Genomic DNA, 24,461 nt, shown 5'->3' on the forward strand with positions numbered 1-24,461 from the left:
CGTCGTTTATTTTCGTTGTCTTGGTTAGAACGTTTGTTAAGTAGGAAAATCTCTAATCCGAATAGTAATTCGCTTTCTCTCAAGCTGTCTTCCTGGCAAACCACTCGATAGAAACATCCTCACGATGTTATTTTTGTTCCATTGTGAGCAAACGCGGTTCTCATTTTATGCACAGTTTTCTCATGTTCAAATTTTGGAGATATTTTGCGCCGTACCGCACTTTTTGAAAAGTCTAATATGTCTAGTATCTCGTGCACTTGTCACCTCTTAGACTCGTGGATTATTTTACGAATTATTAGATCATTCTTTCCAGCACTCTCTTGTGTATTCAATATGTATGAAAATTCTCGTCAACCCACATTTAGTTTCCTTTTTATGTCCTAACAGTTTTAAAAATAAAAAGTAACTCGAAAAGAGAGGAGTTTCGACCCTTTTTTGGTTACTAAGATTCTTTTTTTATTTAAAATAAAACTGACGTTCACTAGATTATTATATAGTCCAGTGAACAAAGGTTTTTACCTCAGATTTCCACCAAGACGCATCGATTTGCTTGAAATTTTAACAGTAGATAGAAAAGACTTAAAAAAGCAAAAAGTGTGCTTCATGTTGTACCAAGGTAGGATAAAAAGTGCCACCAACTATTTAGTGTGTACTACCGCTTTTTATAGATTGTATGAAGTAGTAAAATATTATGTGTAAATAACAAAAACGTCGAATGAAAAGTATTTATTGGAAAAGAAATACAATTAGAAAAGATAATTTTCATTTCAATGATAAATACATACTTCTAAACAAATTGAAGAACATTTCAATTACAATTTTTTACGTGAGACTTTTGGGAATGAATCCCACAAGAAAAACGTTTACATTTGCTACAAATTATTGTAGTTTTTTGAATTTTTTTTTTTTTTTGGTGGTTCCTGCCTCTGGAGCTGCATTCGAATGTTGTTCAGAACGATTTCGCAACTTTTTACCAAGTATTGGCTCCATTCCCAATTATGTACGTAGGAATTCCATTTATATCTTCTGATATTTGCTCAACTAATGGTTTTACAAGGCTTAGTCCTTGTTTTTCTAAGTAGATTAGCCTCCAATTTGTTTTGTTGTTATACCAAGTTGGTATGCTTCCAATAAACAATGTGTAGGCGTTCAATGACGCAATATCAATTATCAGCATTGATTTTTGCGTCGGAATGTTGAGTAGATAAAAAATAAGCACCTTTTTTGGTTTTTCACAAAGGATGTTTGATACTAATTGTAACGGGTGGTTGCCTTGATGCAGGATCAGTAAACGCAAAAACTTTTGAATTTAGTTTGCGTTTTTTGGTTAATTTTAACTCCCCTGGGATTCGTTTTCGGTTTTTCTGTATGGTGTCTACAAGTGTAATGCCAAAATTTTGGTACAAGTCTTCTGCTAATTTGACAGATGCATAAAACCGGTCAGTGGTCAAGTTGCGCCCTGTATTTTTTAGTGGTTCTATTAATCTCTTTACAATCGCTGTTGGACCTCTTGACGCGGATGTAGTGTCTTCAGATTTTCCACCATATACCTCATTCGCAAAACATATCTTTTTACACAATCTGCCAACATTCTAATGAGAATTACGTCTTTGCCTGGCTTCTCTTTCATGAAGACTTTGAACGGGCATCGGGCAACATTTGATCCCGGAACAATAAAATCGAAAAGCAATGCGCTTAACTTTTCGAAAACATTGCGAATTGGGGCAAATTTGTCGGTTTTTCTGCGCTCTTCGTATATGTCTTTATCATCAAATCATAAGTCGAACAAATCGTTTACGGGACTTTGTACAGGGTCCGGCAGTTTTTCGCTACACTGTAGTGATTAGAAATTTTGTTGTAAAAGAAGTAAAAATCTCATTGAATACAGATTTTAAATGTCCACCATTAAACTCAAATACATTTTTCAATATTTTCTCGGACGTGGTTCATAACTGCGCCTCGAAGGCTTCCATCAATTCTTCTTATCTCCTCAGTTATGTTGTTCTTTAGCTCATCCAGTGTGCGAAGCTTGTTTAGATACACTTTAGACTTTAAGTAAGCACATAAGAAACAATCTGGAGCCGTTATGTCAGGAGAACGTGCTGGCCATGCAAGGTCTCCATTTCGGGAAATTAATCTCCCAGGAAACTTATTCCTTAAAAACTGCATAACTATTCTAGAGGTATGACTAGTTGCCCCATTCTGTTGAAACCATATTTCGTGATTTTCAACTCTCAATCTACTTAATTCGGCAGTAAGAAATGTTTGTAGCATTTGCAAATATCGCTCCGAGGTAACGGTTACAGTTCGATTGTTCTCTTCAAAAAAACACGGTCCAATAATCCCAAGGGTTGCAATACCGCACCAAACCGTAATTTTTTCAGCATGTAAACGTTTCTCACGCAACTGCATTGATTGTTCTGTACACCAATATCGAAAGTTTTGTTTATTAACAAAACCCGAGCTTCATCCGACATAATTAAATTATCCATCAGATCTCCTCCTTCGCCCAACAATCTTACGAATTCCCTACAAAATGCAAGTCTGTTAGATGCATCTTGTGGGGATAATTTATGCACAATCTGTATTTTACACGGATGAAACTTGAGATCATCATGCACTGTACGATCTGATAAGTTTAGAGCCCCTGCAGAACGGAAAGAAACAGCAAACTTATCGCAGACAGTTCCATCCGCTTTCCACTTCTTAAACCATTGCAAAATAATGTTCCGCGATGGAATGCGACCACGTCTTGGGTTATTAAACTCAACCCGAAATCGTTTTTGGACCGTAATAACGACTTCGTTTCAATGTAAGCCGTTACGGCGAACACGCGTTGATTTACCGGCCAATTCTCCATAGCTACTAACAGGGCGTGTGCACTGGAATAGGAGAAGTTCAGGACGATTTTCAACGCCATCTATGGTTTACATCTAAAAGCTTACTTTTTGGTGTTTTTATTTTTGAATGTTTGTCAATCTGGATTCTGAAACTAAGTTGCAATCATGCAAAGGTGTTTTATATTGTTTGTTTATTAGCTATTAGCATTTTTGTTCATTTGAAAGTTATTATTTGTTACGAATTGCGTTTACTTACTCAATATGAGTAAACGAGTAAAGGCCTGCTGTGTACCAGGATGCATGAATAAGCAAGCGATAAGGTGAGAGTCATATTTACTATTTATCAACATGAAAATATTTAAATTGAAATTGAAATCAAGTTTATATCTATACGAGAATAACTCCTTTCTTCCTAACTTCATTAATTTGTATTTAGGAAATCAATTTGTTGAATGGTTAAATATGTTGAATGATTTTATTCTGATTTTACTTTTTTATAGACATTCAATTCGTACAAATAAAGACGTTTACAGAATTTGGTTGCAAAGAATAAATAACTCCAAGTTAATAATAGCAGATAGAACATCACATAGAATATGTGATATTCATTTTGAATCAATTTGTAGAAACCACAATAGCAGGTTAAAAAAACTTTCACTGCCAACTCTACATTTACCTAGTAAGTACTTATATTTACTGTGACAATAAAGCTCTTATGAATCCTAGTGAAAAGTTATGCAGAGGAAAAGAATTGCCATTTTCGTTTGTAGGTTACGAAAAAGGTGAAAATGATATTTTTTGAATACAGAAGCAACCATCTTCATTTTCAACTCCAAAAAGGCTGATATGTAGGTATGAATTGTACTATATTATTTCCACAAAAATCTGCCAGTTAATTCTTCTAGTCATGTAATCAAGATGCTAAATTGTTCGAATCATTGTACATTTTGGGTATAGACATGACTTTATGGCAGTTATAAGCAGGTAGTTATTTGAAAACAAAGAGAAATGGATTGATGTGTTTAACATCTGGGGAATAGGCTTCATGTTTTTACTTCATATTAATAACTAAAAGGATTAATCAATAATAATTTAGGTGAAAGATAAATGTCATTGAATATTTTCTATAAAGTAGTTGTCCAATTGTTTATTTTTGCTTACTGATTTCCTTTTTCTATTGAGATTAATTGAGAAATTTTTTAGAATCAATTGCAAGGACTAGTTCCTCTATCAGCACCTTTACTGGTAACAGCCCAATAGAGGGAACAAAAAACCTGTTAAGGTGTATACAAGGAAGCGATTATTTCAAGCCCTTGTTGAAGAACCTTGTAAGTATTATGTCACTTGTGCAAAAATATAATACTGTCAAACGAATTAATTAAGGCAAATTCATTAATATATTCTAGGGAACATAAAAAAATATTTTATGTGCGCCTTCAGCAAAATTCTGTGATATTTTTAAAAGTTTTTCTGATAAAATCTTCGAAAGATTGCCCCAGTTAATCAATTCGTTAGGCATAAAGAAACAAATATTTCGTTTGGAGGATTTGACCGCCATTTTCTCAATATTTTGTTCAGATAATAAGGATTATGTAAATATGTTTGTAAATATTAGTTTCAACATATGCATCTTTCATTACATAGGTATTATTAATAAAATTTTTAAGGGAAAAATTCTACAATATAAAGACTACGATGTTGTGATGAATATGGCATATGTTAAATATAGAAAAAGCTGCAAGAAAGACAACGGTAATCATTAATTATCCATGGTTATAAAATCAGTTTTTTATATACCATTGTATATACCATGTACAAACAGAAACATTTTTTAAACACGCCAACATCTCCTGTCCTAATCTTGCTAAAGTGTGAAGGAAAATTTTTTATTTGTGGATATAGTTATAAAATGTCAAAAACAAAATAAAAATTATAATTATCATCCTGTGTTACAATATTCCATCTACTTATATCTTATATAAACCATTTAATTGTGAAATTTAGGTGGTCGGACTTGGTTGTTACATAATTTCAGATATTTATATTTTCTTGGGAAACAACATTTGAATTTGAAATGTTAGCAAAATAAAAGTATTTTGCATAAAACTTTTGTTTCATTCACAATTTGATGCGACAACTAGCTTCGAGCATTTAAAATTACTCGAGATATTTTTAAATTTCCGGCAAAATTAGTATGAATATAAACCTTAGATCAAATCTTTGATTATAGAAATCTTTTTTCTTGGTACTAAACCTATTTGAGATATATTGCTAGGATCCAACTTTGTCATCAAATTTTTATACAGAGTGGCAGATGTATCGAGTATATAATCAAGACCAAAGATCGCGATAGTCCATTTTGGTGTCATCATTAGCGCCCATCAGAATCAAAATCTCAATAAAAGCGTACATCTCGGTAGTACTCTTGATAGGAATTATTTGTCGAATTGCTTCTTCGTTAGTGTGCATGAAGATAACACTCATAATTTCGTTCGTAAAAAATTTTTGAAATTATTCTAATATAGTTGTCTGACGATAAATATGGAGCCACTTCTTCTTCACATACTTCACTAACATGATCTTCCTCATCACTAGCACTTGAGGATTCGTCGCACTTGAAGAATTGTATAAAAAACAAACTATTATTACTATTATTCCAAAATTTGCTACCCAATAATGAGTTAGCAAAACGCACAGGTGGATTTCAAGTTGAAAACTGAACAGAACTTACGAAAACAAAAGAATCAGCTGACGACTTTGCGAGGGAGCGTGTTGGACCGAGGCATGGCCCTTTTTAGCCAACCGATTTTGAGTTTAATTGAAAAGGTACGACCTTGTTCTACGCAGTTCATGTTCACGTGGTAGAAACAGTATTTTTTTCTTGGAAATTTAAAGAAGATACAAAAAAAAATGTCTCAAGGTGGCGCTAAGTACAACAAATGTTTTTTTTTTTTAACTTTCTGAATGCTTTAAATTGAATTTTGACAATAAGGGGTTAGGTTTCCATACCCTACAGTAATTCGCACATATTGGCTAAGGGTAGATTTTGAAGTGAAGGGTAAATAGAACTTAATTCTAGAATTTCACGCAAATCCCCATGGGTCTTGATGGAATTCTGAGGTGATACCATATTTTTACCGTTGTTCACTGGACTAATGGACTCTATATTTTGTGCAGTTTTACACTGTATAATATTGAGATAATTGGTAGTTTATTACCCTCTTATATCCATCATAAATATGTTTTTTCAAACAAGTTTAACACGATATTTCAGCTTCTTCATCCCTTTAAAACCTGGAATTACTGTGGAATTATCTCTATGCTTGTTTATCGTCCGTTATAGCCCAGTTTCTTAAGGACGTTTTTCGAGCAAATCAAAATTGATTTAGCGACATTTTCCCTTTTATATTTCCGCGTGGAAAACTATCATTTTGATGTTTGATGGATAAATAAATATTTATCTATCTGTTGCTTCGTGGTTTGTAAAGTTTTCTTCTTCTTTTACCAATAAAAAACTTATGTTAATGTTTGGAGAATTCTGCTTCTAACTTTTACGAACTGTGTTTTATATGAAGGGCACGTACACCAAACTTAAGAGATGGCTTAAAATTAAGTTTAATGTTGAAAATTACGTCGTCTAAGTTTGAAACTAAAGTTCGGTTGATTTTCGTATAATATATTGACTTTTATTTCTCTTTTTTTTATTTTATAACTTGATATATGTTTTTAGAATAGAGATTCTGCGTGAAATTTTCTGACAGAGAAAAAATGGGAGTACCTGTGATCGAGATCCCCGTCATCAGTCTCGTCGTCTCTCAATTCTCTTTTAATAACGACTACGGGAGGGGGTTTGTGCTCCACTCGGGGCTGAACATTCGGCGAACTCTGTCCCCCTTTGCTTGCTTTTCGTTGTCTCGTTGCTAAAACCAGTCGTCTTGGTATTGACATTATTATGACGACGTCGTCTAAACTCATCCTCGTCACGTCGACCAAATTTACGGCTAAAATTTCGTCTCCAACCTGAAAGTAAAAATTCAGGTATTGGAATTACATTAACAGAAAATCGTTGATGAAATTTGATTTTTTTGGAAAAGAAAAGAGAAAGTTTCGAATTTATTTAGAAGCAAATTTATGGTATCTAATACTAACAAGATTATTTGATCATTGGACTCGCGTTCCTCATTAAAAAAAAGTAATTTCATCGTATATACGAAATCATGGTTAGGAAATCATTTTGATTTATTTTTTTTTAATTTATTGTCGCATCAACAATAAAGGTTATTAGCGACATGTCAGTAGAAGTAGAAATTTTGGTGTTTGGAAAGTTGTTAGTCTTTTGTTTTTGTACTTTTGACAGTTTTGACACATTTGTCTTCTTCTCCGTTTCCTGGGATGCCTTTGTATAAAGGGATCCAAATAATTGATACGTTTGCCTTGGATTGGTGGATAAAGTGTTTGGGAAAATGTTGAGTGGTTTGTATTGAACTCATGGTGTGTTATTTTTTTCTATTTTAAAGCAAATCATGTTGACGTTGATAGTGGCAATAGGGATTGTCCAAGAAGGGGAGATATTTACGTTGGCTGGAAAGAAACCCGGTAATTCAAGAGCTGGGGTGTTTGCGTATTGGCGAATTCTTTAAAAGAAAGGAATAGGTGTTTAAAGCGATCTGTGTTAATTTTTTTAATAACAGGATTATTTTTAATTGACAGGACTGATGTTGCTTAGTTCATACTTAGTTGAATTCTTCGGAGTCGGAGGGACGATACTCCGGTGAGACAGTGAAGGCTTTCAATCGGTGTGCAGTACTTTGCAGTGTCTCACATGATGCATGAATGGCTGGCTATTGTTGGTTTTGCTAATGTTTTGTTTCCATGTAAGGTGATGCCCAGAAACTTAATACTTTCCACAAATTCTAAATTTTTACCTTTCGAGATTAATACGGGCATTTCTTGTATGTATTTTCTGGAAAAGTTAATACACTCTGTTTTTGATTCAGAGAATTTCAATCCGCTAGTGTTAAACCAGTTACTTATTCCGTCTAGTACAGTTTGTATATGTGTTTGAGTAGTAGTCAAGTTTTTACTTTTTGCAAACAGTATCAGATCATCGGCGTACAATCTTCCTTTGACTAACGGAGATCATAAAGAAAGAACTCATGTAGATCCTTGTGGAATTCCATTCTTCTGTATATTTTTAGCAGAGAGGTTTGTATACATTCTTACTTGGAAGTATCGGTAAGAAAAATGTTTCCTCTTAGGCCACAGTGATGTAATTTTGAGATTATGCGTTCTTGTTTGTTGGCCAATCCTTCGCTTATTTCAGATTCGAGATCTATCAGATTATCGGTTGTGCATCTGTGTTGGCAAAATCCACTTTGTTCTGGTATTAATAAATTATTCTATTCTAGTACCCAGAGTAGTCTACGATCGATCGTTTTTTCCATGACTTTGCATAGAAAGTTAGTTGAAGATATTGGTCGATATGAGTGTGGTTTGGTTCTAGTTTTTTCGGGTTTCAAAAGTGAAATTATCACGGCTTCGCGCCGACTTGAAGGGAAGATTTTATTAACCGAAATGTTTATTTTTTGGTGGTGATTGAGAGTTTTTGTTGGAATATTACAGGTATTTGGTCTGGACCAGGAGCTGTCTCTTTTTGTAATCTCAGAGCTTCGTAAATTTCTGTTTTGTTGAAAGGGTAATTGATGGGATTTATTACAGTTTCGGTCAAATCTATTAACTTTTCTTTCTTGTATTTTGTATAAATGTCGGATCGTACTTTTAATCACTAGGCTAATGTTTCTGCTATTTCACTCGGTTTTGTGATAAGGGTATTATATATATTTGATATCAATACACTTTACGTGCTGTTCAAAAACATTTCGTTAGAAGTGATGTGTGAAATATGGTATAGAATGGTTCATCTTTTGCTATTGGTTTCCCTGATTTCTTTGACAAACAAATCATTCAGAATTTACCGTTTTACGTTGCTCTAATGAAACATGCTTCAAAATGCTTCGAACGCGAACAACTTTTGTTGGATTCGGCTCGTCTTGAAAGACCCATATAGTCGATTACTATTTTGTTAGGATCCATATGCATAGATCCATGATGATCTTATAGACGTCCTTCGAAGCACCGCGATTGAATTTTTTTCAGCATTTCTTTGCATCAATCGACACGAGCTTTCTGTGGAGCGATTATCAAATTATGCAATACCCAACGCGAACAAACCTTTTGACAGCCAAATGTTCATGCAATATTGTAAATATGCGAATGGAACTAATGCCCAAGTATGCCTCAAACTCACTGTATGACAGTTTACGCACAGCATCGATGTTTTCTGACACAACAGTCGATTCTGTATTCGGAAAATCAATTAAACACAGTGGTTCAAGATGGTGCTTCATCACCAAAAGTCGAAGCGAGTTGATCCTCACACTGCTGTTGGTTTAATCCACGCCCAAAGTCATTGAAAATAAAAGGAAACCCAATGAAATTGGGTGTAAATACCACTTGGAGGGCTATGGAGGTTAGAGGGCAATTTCCACATCTGTGACGTTAGATCGTTGGCATCAAATTCGTCCATGGTAAAATCGATTCGGTTTTTTATTCATTTATTTCGTACTTTTACCTAAACAAGAGGTTCATTTGTTGTGGTATTTTGCGGTCTGCGGTCTGATTTTGCTCCAAAGAACGGATCGGTGAACACAAATGTTCCGTTTTTTTTTCCGATTTCCAGCTCCAGCTCGATACATTCGCCAATCTGGATTCAATTAGAAATTCTGTGCTCAAAATTCCAGCAACTCTGATTAAGTCATGTTGGGACTTTGTTTTAGAACAGGAACGTGAAGAAAATCGGAGAAATTCAATTCCATAGCAACTTCTTTCTAGATTATGTCTTTGTAGTTGACTGTACGGTACTGCTCGATTGTCTGGTCACACAGTACTGGATACTTCCTCTTTACTTCAAAAAGTTCTTTCGGTTTTACACCAGACATAATTACAAATTCCAACCGACACGCGTCCTGCAGCCGTTAAACGATTTCATGATCGGAATCATGTAGGGGTGGGATTGGACACGTGTCGGGAAGGTGTGATCTCTGTTCGAATCTATTTCGAATCCACCGTTTTATATTAGGGCGGTTCGATGAGTACTAAACAAAATTGACAATCAATTGTTCAGTAAAGTGTTTTTTTTTAGTCTGATAGCTCAAACATAACTCTAATAGTGGTCTTAACGTCTCAACTTTTTCATAATGTGCTGCACGCTCTTGCGATACTGATACTCTGAGGGTGAATACTTATCGGACTGCGCTCGTATAATGAAAAACCATAATGATACTTTCCAAATGAATACAAAACATGAATTTTCTTTTGATAAAATCTGGTCTAGACATTATAATCACATTAAAGTATATAAAATCGTTAAAGCGAGTTTTTTAAAAACCGAAATTTGTATCTGAAAGAATCTACAATAATGCTCGACCTTTATCAAAACTTATTAGGGCAATATATCAAAATATAACAAAAAAACAACACGGCATTGTTCGTGACTATACCCCAAGAATGATTTTGACTACGAACCATTAACAACAATAGGGTGAATTCCATTAAGTTTTTTATTTACATGGCGGTTTTTTTTTGACGAAATTTTTATTAAAAATGATCGTTGAACGATTTATTTTTAGAAATTGTAAAATGCATATATAATATCGAGTCAAAAATAGAGCTACCTCCGCTTAGTATCAATATATTTTAATGCAGAACGTTTCTTTTATTTTGCCAAACAACTTCTGAAGGCAGCTTAAGAAAGTGCAAGTTTCTCGCCACTGCGTCTTGGCTGACAAAAATTCCATTGGTAAATCAAACAAATTTATAACGTCAAATTTTATTTAATATTTTGAGAACGGTTTAAAAATGAAAATAACGAGTTTAAGTGAAATGATCAAGAAAAAAGTGAATAAATGGCAATAATATCTGCTGCTGCCTCGCTTTTGAAGCCGGACGGGCAAAATTGCGATTTGCAAAGTTTTTTTTCAACACATAAAACGTGAAATTAAATCTAAAATGTTCAGTACGTGGCACAGCATATGGAATGCAATACAAAATAATCTGAAAGAAAACAAAACAATCAGTAATTTTTGGCCAACCAACATCAAACATGAAAACATCGTAAACATAAATGTATATCTATCGGCTAAAGCTGTCGGAAGGCGTATGTACACAATTTCTTCGAAATATTCCTGCCAGAGACGGTCTGCGATAAGCAGTGGCGTCGTTTGGTGAGGCAAGCAAGAAAAAAATCGAAATAAGGTTAGATTCGATTCGATTAGGTCGAATTGATTAGTTTCGCGATAGTCATCTGATATGAAACTGACATTTGATTGATTGTTAAACCGAAAGTAACTAGATTTCTCCCTAGAACTGCAACTTGCACGATATAAAAACGGCATCGAACCGATAAAGACCGCTTGATATAATGCAATACAACGAGCAAGAATTTGCATGCAAATTTCTGTAAACAGTAAAAGTAAACAAATTCCTAACCTCAAATTTTACCTAATACCAGCTGATCTGTCATGCCAAATGTAACTAGATTGCAACTTATATGCAATAAAAACGGCACAAAACCGATAATGTCAAGATCTTGCATGAACCAATCAGATGAACTTCATTTGCGCATGCTTTTGATCAAGAAATATTACATCTTGCATTACATTGCACGTTGTATTGCATCTTGTGAAGCGGCCTTGACAGTTCATCTAGTTTTTGCTTCTGAAAGAAATCTACTTAAAATGCATCACTGAGTTGCTGCACAATTGAATCTTCGAATAATTAAGTTCATGGTCACACCTTGGCAAATCAATCATCATTATCAAATTTCACTAGTAGAGAACCAATTAGTCGACTCACCTTCAAACATCCACTGTTATACACTGCCGATTCCAAAGCTATCCTCGATATGAAAACTCCATCGCTTCTATCAATTCCGTTACCTTCTCTGATATATAATCCCAGCGTTTGACCGGGCCTCTTCACTATCTCCACAAACTGGACCGTGTGTTTAGCATCCTGCATGGCCGTAAACCGTTTCACGGCATCGTTGGCTGTTCTGCTAAGGTGACGTGCTTCCAAGATGCGAACTATCATCTCACCGCGTCTTTCCACGTGCTGAAAAACAGTGTTTTCTAAATACACACAAGTGTACTTCATAATTCATCCATTAAATTTCAAAATAACTTTAACTTTAACAAATTCATCTTTCGTACAACAAGTACCCGGCTGATTTGTTTATTATTATTCAACTGTTAATTATTTCTTTGGTGTTTATGATTGTAGTTTAGTCCCTTTGAAAGGCAAAGCCATGCTGAGGCTCATACTTTTTGGACCAAGACACCTTTTTGTGAATTGTCGTACTTGTAAGTTTTAAAATAGGTAAAACCAAGAAATTATAGGTTGGAGCTAGTCCATGAATCGCAAGTCTAGGTAAAACTAACCGTTCCATAGCTCGTAGTACGTGGAAAAAATTCGCCGAAGATGAACGTATTGTATTGATCAGTAAACTTGATCGACGACTCACGGGTCCAGAGATAGCAGCTCAGATCAATGAATGTACAGATATGCCTTTCAGTACTTCTACAGGTGATTGAGAGAGAGTTTTATGGAGTGATGAGTTGAAGTTTTTAAGTTTGAGGAAAGAGTGTTTGTGCGCAGGTCAAAGAAAGAACGTATCCATGTTTAATGACGACTGTAAAGAACAGCGGAGGCTTGATGATGGTTAGGAGATATTTTGGAGGAAGGGCTACTGGAGGTCTGTAAAAATTGAAGTGATTTTGAAGAACGAGGACAATCAAAAAAATGAAGGAGAATTTAGTACGTTCTGGACAGCAGTACAGCACGACAACGATCCCAAGCATACTTCGAGGCTGTGCAAAGAGTATTTGGAAGAATTGGGAATAAAGAATGTACTGAAAGTAAAGATTTCGTCGTCATAATCGCCCGACCTTAATCCAATCGAGTTGTTGTAAGACAAATTGCACAGTGCTTTCTTTGTTGGGCCAGATACTTTTGGGAGCATCTTCGTATTGAAAATTCAATCAATTGGTCCTAAATTCGGCTGCGAGTGCAGAATGAAATTGTTAATCGTTGATGCTACTGTTTTTTTTTGGAATAATATCAATAGTTATAGTATAATTATAGGTGTGATTAGGTATTTGAAAAAAGAGAGATTAACTGATTATATCGCAAACTAGTATAAATCAGTACACTTGGCAACGCGGTATCGATGCGTTATTTACAGATCTCTGTATTTTAAACTACATTTTATCGTTTCGGAGTGACAATTGTAGATGTAGTCGCTTATTTTATATCGCAATCTTTTTATAGAATTTCAAAAAAAGTGAGTGGAAATAATTTCTTAAATTAAGGTATAGTCGATGCAGTTGAAAAACCGGACTTGCAACAACTAAAAGAAGAATTGACAGTACAAAAAGCCGATAATAAAAGGGCCCTAAAAGGAAAGGAGATATTTTCGAAAATATTATCGAACCAAATAGACCACGATTATTTGTTGCGATTTTTGCCAAAAATTAGCACCGAAATAATAAAAAACGATTAATTAAAAATATAAATATCAAAATCGATCGTATTGTTTTCACTATAGGGTGGGCAAAAACTTTGGTACACGCTAGTGTATATTAAAAAAATCTATCGAATTATCGCATATTCAATCTGTTTAAACGTATATATTCAATATTTTTTCATTTATGATGATTATAATAGTTGAAAGGTAATGGTTGGAGCCTAATTGAAGTTTTGTATCATTAAAAAAAAACATAAATGGTAATTTTATTGGTATTCTGTTCATAGCTATCATACTATTCGCGATTTAATGTATTTATTATAGATTTATCTAAATTAACGCAAAATTATTGAACAATACTAATCAAAGAGGTTAAAATTTTTATTATGTTAAATTCAATGCATTGTAATCAAGTTTAAACTTCTATTAGATAGAGAAAATGTGAAAAAATTAAAATTCTAAATATTATATCCCCAATGGAAGTACAAAAACAAATTTAGGGGTTAATTTCCACGAAATTTTCGACATTTGTTGGATGACCACCCACGCTGGATGAAAGAAAACTCAAAAAAAAATGAATATTTCGATAGGGATTGTAGAAAATTAAGTTTTCTTAACTTCCGGATTTCCTTTAACGAAAACTGATGTAATATTACAAAATTTTACATAAATCTTATACTCGTTTAACTGTTTTTATTGTTAGTCACTTACATCCAAAGCAGCAGCCGTCGAAGCATCATGATCATTTTCTACAGTTTCTATCTGCTTAAAAATTTCACTGCTAATACCCGACACCTGTAAAAAATAACAAACAACGTAAATTTACTTACAAATTAGTGAATTAACATTGAATTGATTAATTATGAGGACGCGTTAAAGTATTTGAGGTTTTACTCATCAAGTGACCGATGAATTCTCTTTGTATCACGTAAATTTCGCTAAAGGATCTCTCGTCATTATATCGAGCGAACCAACATTAAATTTATTTATTGAACGAAAGCTTTATCTCGACTGAACCAAGTTATAAATCACTAACGAGCTTAAAGCTCTTCAAACAATGTCGAAACAACTAAGGATTGCTAACCATGTTGTAACACAGGTACGTAGAGTTTAAACTGAACTGAATTCACTTCAAAGTTATTATACAGAGTGTTCTTTCATTTTATCAAATAAAAACCAAAAAAAAACTATTATTCTATCGCCATTTTGTTCCTTGTGTTTACCGGTGCTGCATATACCAAGCTTTTAAGATATCTCCTAAAAAATGACTATTTCAAGGTATGCGTGGACAGTATGAATTTCAATTAGAAATGTTTCAATACCTCCTGTAAATATTTTTAATAAATAATTACATTTTATGATAATTTTCTTTAGAATGTCTCTTTATGGCGAACGGTTTACTTGACTTGTACAACGATCTAAAAATCTATACATCTCCTAAACCATAAATTTTATGTTAAACAAAGAGTACCTTTTTGTTAAAAAATCGATTGAAAAATTCATTTTTGCCATCTTTAGATTATACAGGTTGTCCCTTTAAAAGTTACGGATGGTTAATTGTTCTAATTTCGCGAATTTAAATGCCTATATCTCAGAAACAGAAGATCGTACGAGAAAATTTTCTTCCTCCCAAATTTTTCGTATCAAGTCCTGGAACACCTTGTATAGTTAAATTTAATGGCAGCAACATCTCTTTTCGAGATTCATTATTCATGAACTATCCTGTATAATGTAATGCCGTAACGAAGAAGAAACGTGCATACCAGGTGAATAACAAGCAAAGAAACTCCTTCTGGTAATGAATTCATTTCCGACTTTGATTAGCCATCCATTATACGAATTTAGTCCTTCTGATACCTCTCAAAAAAACCAGAATCACGTGGTTTCCTATCCAGACTCATAGCAAAACTTTATCCACATCCTACCACCATTACCTAAAAAAAAACAATCCTAATTCACCCCCTCGCTCCGTGGAGAGCTTGAACGCCAATTACGTGGAGTTACCTGATAACCTGTAACCCTTCAATTGAAGTACAACTTTAGCTTATCCAATTCATTAAAAATCTCTGTCGAAATTCACCTATATAACGATAACAAGTCTTGTTTTCTCAGCCACTTGAATCCTCCACTCCATCTCCTCCTAGGACAAGGAGGATCAGAAATATCCATACTTCCACATCCAAAACCTAAACTAATGAGCTGCCTCGACCCATCCAAAATTCCTAACTATCCAGTCATCTAAACAACTTTAAACTACCAACAACCCTCCGTCATCCAGCTAACGAAAAACCCAGCCTTGTTTCCTCACGAAACGTTGGCAAGGAGAAAATCGTCATCAACTCATCAAGTCCTATCCAATGTACACCCAGATCCTCTTCAAATCTTTTTCCATGGTTTGCAAGAAATCTTTGAATTTCCCAGTTATAAAGTCTTGATGGATCATAGCCGGATTTCCAAACCGCCCCACCATAATTTTTATGATTTTCACACTTGTTAGTGTTTAATGCCGAATTTTCCGCTTCTTTTGTTTATATTTCAGATAAAAATGTGTAAAGTCAAACTTCATCCCAGGCACAACTTCATCCGCCATGTTCTCTTGCTGTCTGTCTATGATGCAATCAAAAGCGTATAAATGGCATCCAAGAGTACATAAAGACGTTTGAAAGCCTCGGCTACAATGTGAACATAGCATAACGTGCTCTATTCCAAAACTACAGTTTTTTTTTCAAATATATATACTAAAAATTTCGGTTCAGTAATAGGAAATTAGAATTAAATATTTTGCACCTTTCTGAAATCACCCTGTATAACCATAGGCGGAGGGTGTGTCGTTCTAGAATTAGGCGCCGCCGCTGGTGCTCGCAGTGGAGATGCTGTGAGATCCAAAGCCTCTCGCCCATTATCCTGTAATAATAAAAAAAATTTAAAATCGCATAGATTTCTAATTTTTAAGTACATAAGAAGACGATTCTCATTGGTTTTCAGTTGTAACCTCATATGTTTAATAAAAACATTAAGCAGTTGTCTGCTTGATGATCACGAGGTTATCGTTGCCGGCAACGTAACGTGTGCTATCATAATACAGTTTTTATTTATTAATTACGTATAAATAAAACATTTTTCTATGTATAAAAGTAAAGTGAATAAAACTTTTATAGGTTAAATTCTTATATTATTACATAATCACGTTAAAAATTAAAAGCATAATAAACTCATCAGCTTCGTCAATGGCAATATCATGTGCCATTTAGTTTCTATGAAAATGAAATGTTTAAACTACTTAAAAGATTTTTATATTTTCAATAATTTTTCTCTCTATAAATATTGATCAAAGAATTGAAAAAAATTATAATAAAAGCTGTATATAAACTATCCAAAACAATTTTTTTCTCAAACCATACAAGTACCCTATTCTAAATCAAAGTTTAATAATAACGCTTGTTTTAGAATAACCTTTGTATACTTTGTATCATATGTCAAGTGTTTTTTATACCTATGACGTCACGCGATATGGCGGCCTTACTGAAATGTTTAAACTACCTACAAAATTTTTGAATTTACAATTATTTTTTTCTCTATAAATATTGATGAAAGAAAAAATGTAATAAACTATCAAAAACTGTTTTTTTCTCAAACCATGCAAGTACTATATTCTTCTTCTTGCCTAATCAAGTTATTACAGGGGAAAGAAGAATAACCAACAAATCTAATGTTGAAGTAATTATCCGATTTAAATTTTTTGGAATAATTATGTGAAGGAATCTTAAAAATAGGAGTAGTTTAGGAATATGTTTATCAAAAGAACGCAATAAATACAAAAGAAAACTTTTATTTTTTATTATTGTTTAAACTACCTACAAAATTTTTGAATTTTCAAAATTTTTTTTCATCTCTCTATTCGTTGTTTTGATAATCAAAATGAAATGTTGAAACTACCTATAAAATTTTTTAAATTTTCCATAAATTTTTTCTGTCTATCTAGAGAAATATCCGTTGTTTTGATAATCACATAGTTATCACCCTTGAACGTTTTGTCAATTTTAAAATTTTTACTTAGAAAGGCAATCGCCACCCCTGCTATATTATCTGTAATCCATCCTTTTGTCATTATCATTTGCTATCTTAGACCTGCCCAAGTTCAATTGATTCTATCAAAATGAAATGTTGAAACTACCTATAAAATTTTTGAATTTTCTATAATTTTTTTCTCTATAAATATTGATCAAAGAATTAAGAAAAAATTATAATAAAAGTTGTAAAACTTAGCACAGAAACGTATTGTTTTCCGATCCATTGTAACAATCAAAAATTTATAGTCCACCCTACTTAATCGCTTCTTATTCCCCACTTATTATTATTCTTGTTTGTTAAACATTCCATAACAATATTCGAAACAAAAAAAAAAATTATTGTATGCGGAACATATTTTCCAGGACACTTTTAATGCAATCGATAAAATCGTACGAAAGCTCCGGCTCCGTGTTCTATTTAATTATTATTCAGGGAAGGAAGTGGTAAGTCTCTCAGAATTCCATAGGTAAAATGGGGTGTGATATTCTTGAACGTATCATGCTATAGCTCGATAGAAATTTTGAGGAAGACGAATTACTAAATAAGAAACTTTAACGTTGTGTCACAAATTAATTACTAGCAATATTCAAGATATAAAAAAGCTTTATTGTCAAAAAAATGTTACAATTTGTAAACAAAAGCTTGTAAAATATAACAAAAACCAAATAAAGATACAAATAGAATAAAATCCCATTATACATAAGAAAATCACAATGAGTAACAATATTATAGGTTAAAATTAGTAGAATTAGAGTAAAAGGCACTTTCCAGATGATATCGATTTGATTTCAATTGGCAAGTGATTATGCATTTTTTTGCATTGTAAAATATTGAGCCCTTAACTAATCCTGAACGTGAAGTGGAGATGCGGCTCAATATTTAAGACGGAAAGATATTTGAAACAGGACTTTTTATTTCCGGTTAACTTTAAAATAAGTTTTAATGGGAAAACAATGAATGCCAAGTGTTCAAACTTCGAGATGAATTCTTGTGAACCGAAATTGAATGCTACTTCATCTTATTTTCAAAACTCGTAGCAGTCTATTGAACAAAATTATCACCATTCCAAAGATGATTAATTTTCTTGTAATTCCGCAAAAATCGATCCTACTTTTTACTGAATATATACGCCTAGAAATTATTTCCGCTCGCTTGATTCCAAGAATAATTCCACAGGAGAAAGAGATGGAAAAGAGAATGGAGGAATTTCATGTAGTTGTGGCCTCTTTAGAAATTCATTTAGATTCTAAATTTTCTTTGAGATCGTGAAGAGTAGAAGTTATTGCGATTCTTTAGTGAAGGAATAATGCGGAAAATGCAAAATCTTTTATACGATCTAGTCGATCACGTTATGCATAGTTTACCCTGGAAAAACAAATGAATAAAAAATATGTTTGTAAACGTTAATATTGAAGTAATAATTAATATTTTTTGAAATAAATCAAAAAATCTTTTTGTGGCCCTCGGATTAACCCAAATATCATCAGGGTTGCTACTTAAGGTTTAGATATGGCAACACTAATTTAAATATGTCAAATCTGACATTTCCACCATAAAGTTTGACAGTTTGAATGGTGACGTTTTGTTATACGAGTGCTATGTGAGTTGTTCACTTGTAAGTGCATCCAACTTTCAAGTGGAAAACGATTTTGGCGATCCCCAGACTGTACCACGAGATTATGACTGCAAAGTGATCTTGAGGATGAAGTGGTCATGAAATTTGCGTCAACGTATTAGTCACTTTCCAATTAACTTCTACTTTACGTCGTTTGTTGATGGGAAAAAATGGTGGACCTCAAGTTTTTGCCATTTTCGAAAGAAATGATTTTCACAACTGATGTAACGTTTTTCTTATTCATCCAAACTATTTCTAACGATAAGGTGAATTATACACACTGTTTCTTACTAATTTAATTTATTTATTCACTAGACAATATAATAATTAACTTATTAATCACTGTTTTTATGATTTAGTTAAATTTACAGGTTACTTATTTGTATGACTTAGAATTATAAACTCTCGCTGCCAAACAAGCACGAATTTATACTATAAAGGAATTTCTAGAATTCTAAAAAGTAAATAAACAAACAAATAAATAAAAAGGCTTCCTTGGTAATTGGTTCTAAACAGTATAAACAAATAGCCGCTTTGATAAAAACACGTAAACAGTCTTTGTGAAAACGCTTACACCAAATTTTAGACTCTCATTATAACCGAACAGGACCGACTTCACGATCAATGTCATGGACGAATTCGTAACAATATTAGCACCGGCACGACTATAGTAACTATATAAAATAATTGAATACGCATCATTGGGCATTGGGCCACATTTACCACTTTCAAGTGACTTATTTAATGGAAATCACTGTTTTCGACACCATAGTTCAGTTTTGATCACTACTTAAGTACTTACACGTTAATCTGAATAAGTTAATACTTTGTTTTATTTACTAATTGTTCATTTTTCTAGTTGTTTTCTTTTGAAGCATTTTAATAATCAAGTTTTTAATCAAAATCAAACGACGAGTTATCCAGATAAAGTCTACAATGTATTCTGTTTCAAATAATTGGTAGTGTCAAAATAAAGATGAAGATAATACGTTCAGTCCAGATTTATTTTCTCAAAATAAACTCAGTGATTCAATACATAACCTCAATTTATCAAAAGGATAATCACACCCGTTAGCCTGAAGATTGAATTTATTAACCTTTAGGAAGAGACTAAATACACTATATGCCATTGTGAATATAATATTATAGAAGAATAAACGAGAGCATTTCAACGAGCATTCTAGCGAGCTTTTCGCCGAACCGAGCAATGTGAACTTGTCTACGTTCTGATACAATTATAAAATATGATATGTTCGTGAAGAAAACGTTTTGACGAGAGTAGACTAAATCGTTCTCTAGAAGGATCATGGAAATATTCGTAACGATATTTGTCTCTGGTTAGTAGATCAGTTCGGCCAAATTAAAAACGGTAAATACTCGATGCCTTGTTATAGATAAATACTCAGAGTTACGGACCTGGAAACTATTGAACTTTTATAAAATAACCAATTGTAAACTCGGCATTTATTTTATTGTATATACTTGAATCTTAGATTCAGACTACAATTTTGGTAAAGATTTTTGGTGTAGATTTTTAGTACAGATTTTGTTAAGATAACTCTCTGTTCAGTTAATATTGTATTAATAAAGTTGTTATTTGTTTTTTTCATCGTGGAAAAACGTAATTTCGGTTAAATTATAACCTTAAATCGAACACAAACATCGTCAACGTGTAAAAAGCATAATTGGTGGCTGTACACGGCGAATCCTCCGTAATTTACAAATGGTAAGTATTAATTGGATACCAAAAATACTGAATGTATATAAATATGTTAATCTACCTTTTTTAAACCAAAAAAGTGTTGACAGAAATATTTTATCTCTGGATTTAATATATCGAGTAGAAAGCATAAACCTCAAGGGTCCGTAGGTTATTGGGATTGCAGAGGCCTTCACAAAATACTGTTGTTTTCTTTGTTTGTGGGCAGTAGATCCCAATAACATCATTCTACCCCTTTAAATTGGGGCTCATGGAAAATTTTTTGAAAATTTTAAGGCGCTTGACAAAAACTGTGATGTTTTCCGGTATTTGCCGGGCGAATCAGCTCTTGATAATGGATTATCAATTCAAGAAGAAATACGTCGGTCAATGTATGAAGAATGTATAAGAATTGTCGTCAATCAATAATATTTTCCAAATTATTGAAACAAAGTTTATGCTAGAAGCTTCTAATGATGCTCTGGCTGTAGCAGTTGACAATCTGGTACAAATTTATGGTGAATTTGAGCGAGTTTTCCAAGAAATAAAAAGGTATCGCAGGCATGTAAAAACCACCGATAAGATTATGGACGTTGCTGTAAATGGAGAGCCCAAGAAATCCTTCAATTTATAATAAAATCTAATTTCAGTGTATATCGCTTTTACTTCAATACTTTTTGACCATTTGCATATCGGTTGCATCATGCGAGAGGAGTTTTTCCTAATTTACATATTTCTCTACAAAATGAAATCCAATCACAGGCAGGGGTTGCTGTTATCGAAAACTCTTCCATGATTTTTCTTGATGAAATTGACGACAATAAATAAAAATTATAAATAAACTGTATGTAGAATCATCCCTTATTTTATTTACCGTCGACCATTTCATCAAGAAAAAAACCATGAAAGAGTTTTCGATAACAGCAACCTCTGCCTGTGATTGGATTTCATTTTGTAAAGAAGTATGTATCATTCCAATTATTTGATTCTTTAAACGCAAAAAAGTACCTGAAGGGATGATTTCCGCGCCCTATATATATTAAAATTACAATTTACAATGGGTCAATAGAAAGAAAAATCTCTAAAAAACAGGCCGTCACATGGGATGACCCCCTTAAGTCGAATTCAAATTTTTTAACGAAATAAACATACCAATGTGAACTGGATGAAAAGCTAGTAAAACTACATTTTTTAAAGATGGAGGGCATCATTCAGCTTTGCCGCCCCGAGCCTCTGACGGGCTTAGTCCGCCACTGGAATTCACTAACCTTCTGATTAAAATTAAATAAAATTGTTTCCCTAGGTTGCGGATAAACATCTTTCCTCCAAATAATTGAGGAAATCTGGAATCAATCGACAAAAGAGCGTCGCTAACTTCTTTTCCACTTTTATATGTTTGTCTATTTTTCCCTGTGGTAACTATCTAATGTTTTATAGAAACCATAGATATTGACACAATCATAAAGTTTCCATTTAAAATTATATATAACTAAGTTTTACCCGTGGCTTCGCTTGCATCGAATCCATTAAATAAGTATCAGAAATCATTATAATAGAAATATATCGATATGATAACTTTATTTTATTGCTTGGTTAGTATTATCGATTTTTAAAAATTACTACATACAATGAAGTTTCGAAACATTTGTTGGATCTGACGAATTTTTAGATAATGTAGATTCACGCTTCCGAGCCATTTTTAGACATACGCTTTCAGTGACAGTTGAAAATAACAATGGTACCTAACCTCAAAAATTCCAAACAGCTGAAACTATAGTCAATTGAGTATGTTAGATGGCGCTGAAGTAGCTAAATGTTGATATTTGTCGACAATTTTTTTTTATTTTTGTGAAAAATCTTTTTTCAATAAAAAGTATACTATGTTACTTCTAGTACCTCCCAGAATATGTGTACAAAGTTTCATGATGATTAGTCAAGTAGTTTTTGCGTGAAATCGTAACAAACATCCAGGTTTTCATATTTATAATATTATAGTAAGGATTATTTTGATTCATTGTCCCTCTAACTAAATTTAACATATATGTAACCCTCCTTATTCATATTTTCTTTCATTGAACATAACCAATAAACTTGTTTTTTCTTCTTTCCATCCAAATTCTGACAGCGAGTTAAAGATAGGAAAATATCAATTCCTGTTTTTAGGTTATGTCAATTTGACGTTAAATAATTTTATAATGACATATTATTTATATCTTGAAAATTTACCTTATTTATCATTTATTTGATTTATCTTATTATATATACATATATTTATTATTTGTAATGAAATTATCGATAGATAATGTAAATATATAATATTAATAATAAATTTAAAAATAAGGTGTGAAACGAAACTGTGTAGTTTGAGTAATTTAGAGGAATTTTCAAAATACATGTTCATGAATTTTCACCTTTCTAAGGCTGATCCGTTTAATTATCGTTGCACCCCCTCAATACGCTCTACCGATTACACTAAGTATCTTCATTGACTACCTATGAAACATGAAAGGAAATTGTCGGGTCGAGTTCAAAAAATCACGTAGAAATAATAATCCCATAAGGACTTTAAGGAATCATCACTACATCAACGTAGGGTGAAATAAATCCAACTGCCACTTGATACATTTTACCCCGATAGGCATAAATTCACTATTTGGCAACGTCTACGTGACGTTTTTTCGAGTTTTACCAACGAAATTCCAGTAAACGAACATATTATAGGTTATATAAATGAATTTGAACATGCTTTTCATTTACCTTTCTAGTGAAAAAACAGCCATTTCCATTTTTATCACACATAAAACTAAAATCGTGAAATTGGTCGGCGCCAACTTGGATTTTCTACCCGGTTATTGATCTCTGAACGACGTAGGTTGCTAGTAGAAGTGCGCGCGCATTTACTATACGCTATTTGATTGGAGATACAGCGTACGCGCCAAATCTCTTATGTCAATTCACGTTAAGTCGCGGCACGACTGTAGCGTGGACATGCGAGCTTGATAGATCGCCGTGGAAAATTTAATTGATGGGAAAATTTTATGCAGGCTTATGTATGTTTGTACCATGAAAGTTTGGTGAGTGGTGGATATAGACCAGGAATATTTTATGAATTTAATGCATACGTAAAACTGTTTGACGGTAACAAAATCGCTTGATTGCTGTGAAATGTTCTACGTGATTCTTTACGCGCGTCCAACAATACGAGGGGAGATTAAAATTAAAGACTAGGAAAAGCCGGGATCTAGTATTTTTAATACTCCGCAGTAAATCGACAATTTGATTTATCCACTTACCTTCTAATTCACGTTGTATTCATCTACGTGTTATGCGCGCTCTTTCCATTACCTAAGATAATATGACTTAAATGTAACTGGAGAAGTTCGCTGAATTCAACGCGTGATACACAGTGGGTTAGATTCCGAGTACTTATGTTTTATTTTAACTCAATAACAATATACTATAATAGTGTTAGGGCGCCCTAGACGGGTGGGGTAAAAAACCAGTAGTATTTGTGCAGTAGCGGCTTGGAACGAACGTGTTAGTGCTATAAATTGTTGCAAGAGGTCTGTGGGGACAATTCTCTATCTTGTGCGCGAGTTTTTGAGTTGTGTAAGCGCTTTATTGAGGGCCGAGAGAGCACTGAAGATGACCTGC

General features: G+C 33.3%; 1 protein-coding gene across 7 annotated transcripts in view; it reads right to left on the reverse strand.

Annotated features, from left to right (window-relative positions):
• The window catches only part of LOC130899090 (rho GTPase-activating protein 100F), a 78,758-nt gene that overhangs the window by 34,752 nt on the left and 19,545 nt on the right, over window positions 1-24,461 (reverse strand). For 4 of the 7 annotated variants that reach the window (XM_057808835.1, XM_057808838.1, XM_057808834.1 and 1 more), the window contains exons 3-6: window positions 16,210-16,326; window positions 14,134-14,217; window positions 11,754-12,011; window positions 6,619-6,860 (exon numbers count right to left, since the gene is read on the reverse strand). In XM_057808835.1, the coding sequence (XP_057664818.1) occupies window positions 6,619-6,860; window positions 11,754-12,011; window positions 14,134-14,217; window positions 16,210-16,326 (701 nt within the window). Of the gene's footprint in view, window positions 1-6,618; window positions 6,861-6,989; window positions 7,197-11,753; window positions 12,012-14,133; window positions 14,218-16,209; window positions 16,327-23,564; window positions 23,662-24,461 lie in introns of those variants that run through there. The other 3 variants (XM_057808837.1, XM_057808836.1, XM_057808839.1) reach the window with 3 other exon arrangements.

This window comes from Diorhabda carinulata, chromosome 10, assembly GCF_026250575.1.
Source record: "Diorhabda carinulata isolate Delta chromosome 10, icDioCari1.1, whole genome shotgun sequence".
NCBI classification, from domain to species: Eukaryota; Metazoa; Arthropoda; class Insecta; order Coleoptera; family Chrysomelidae; genus Diorhabda; species Diorhabda carinulata.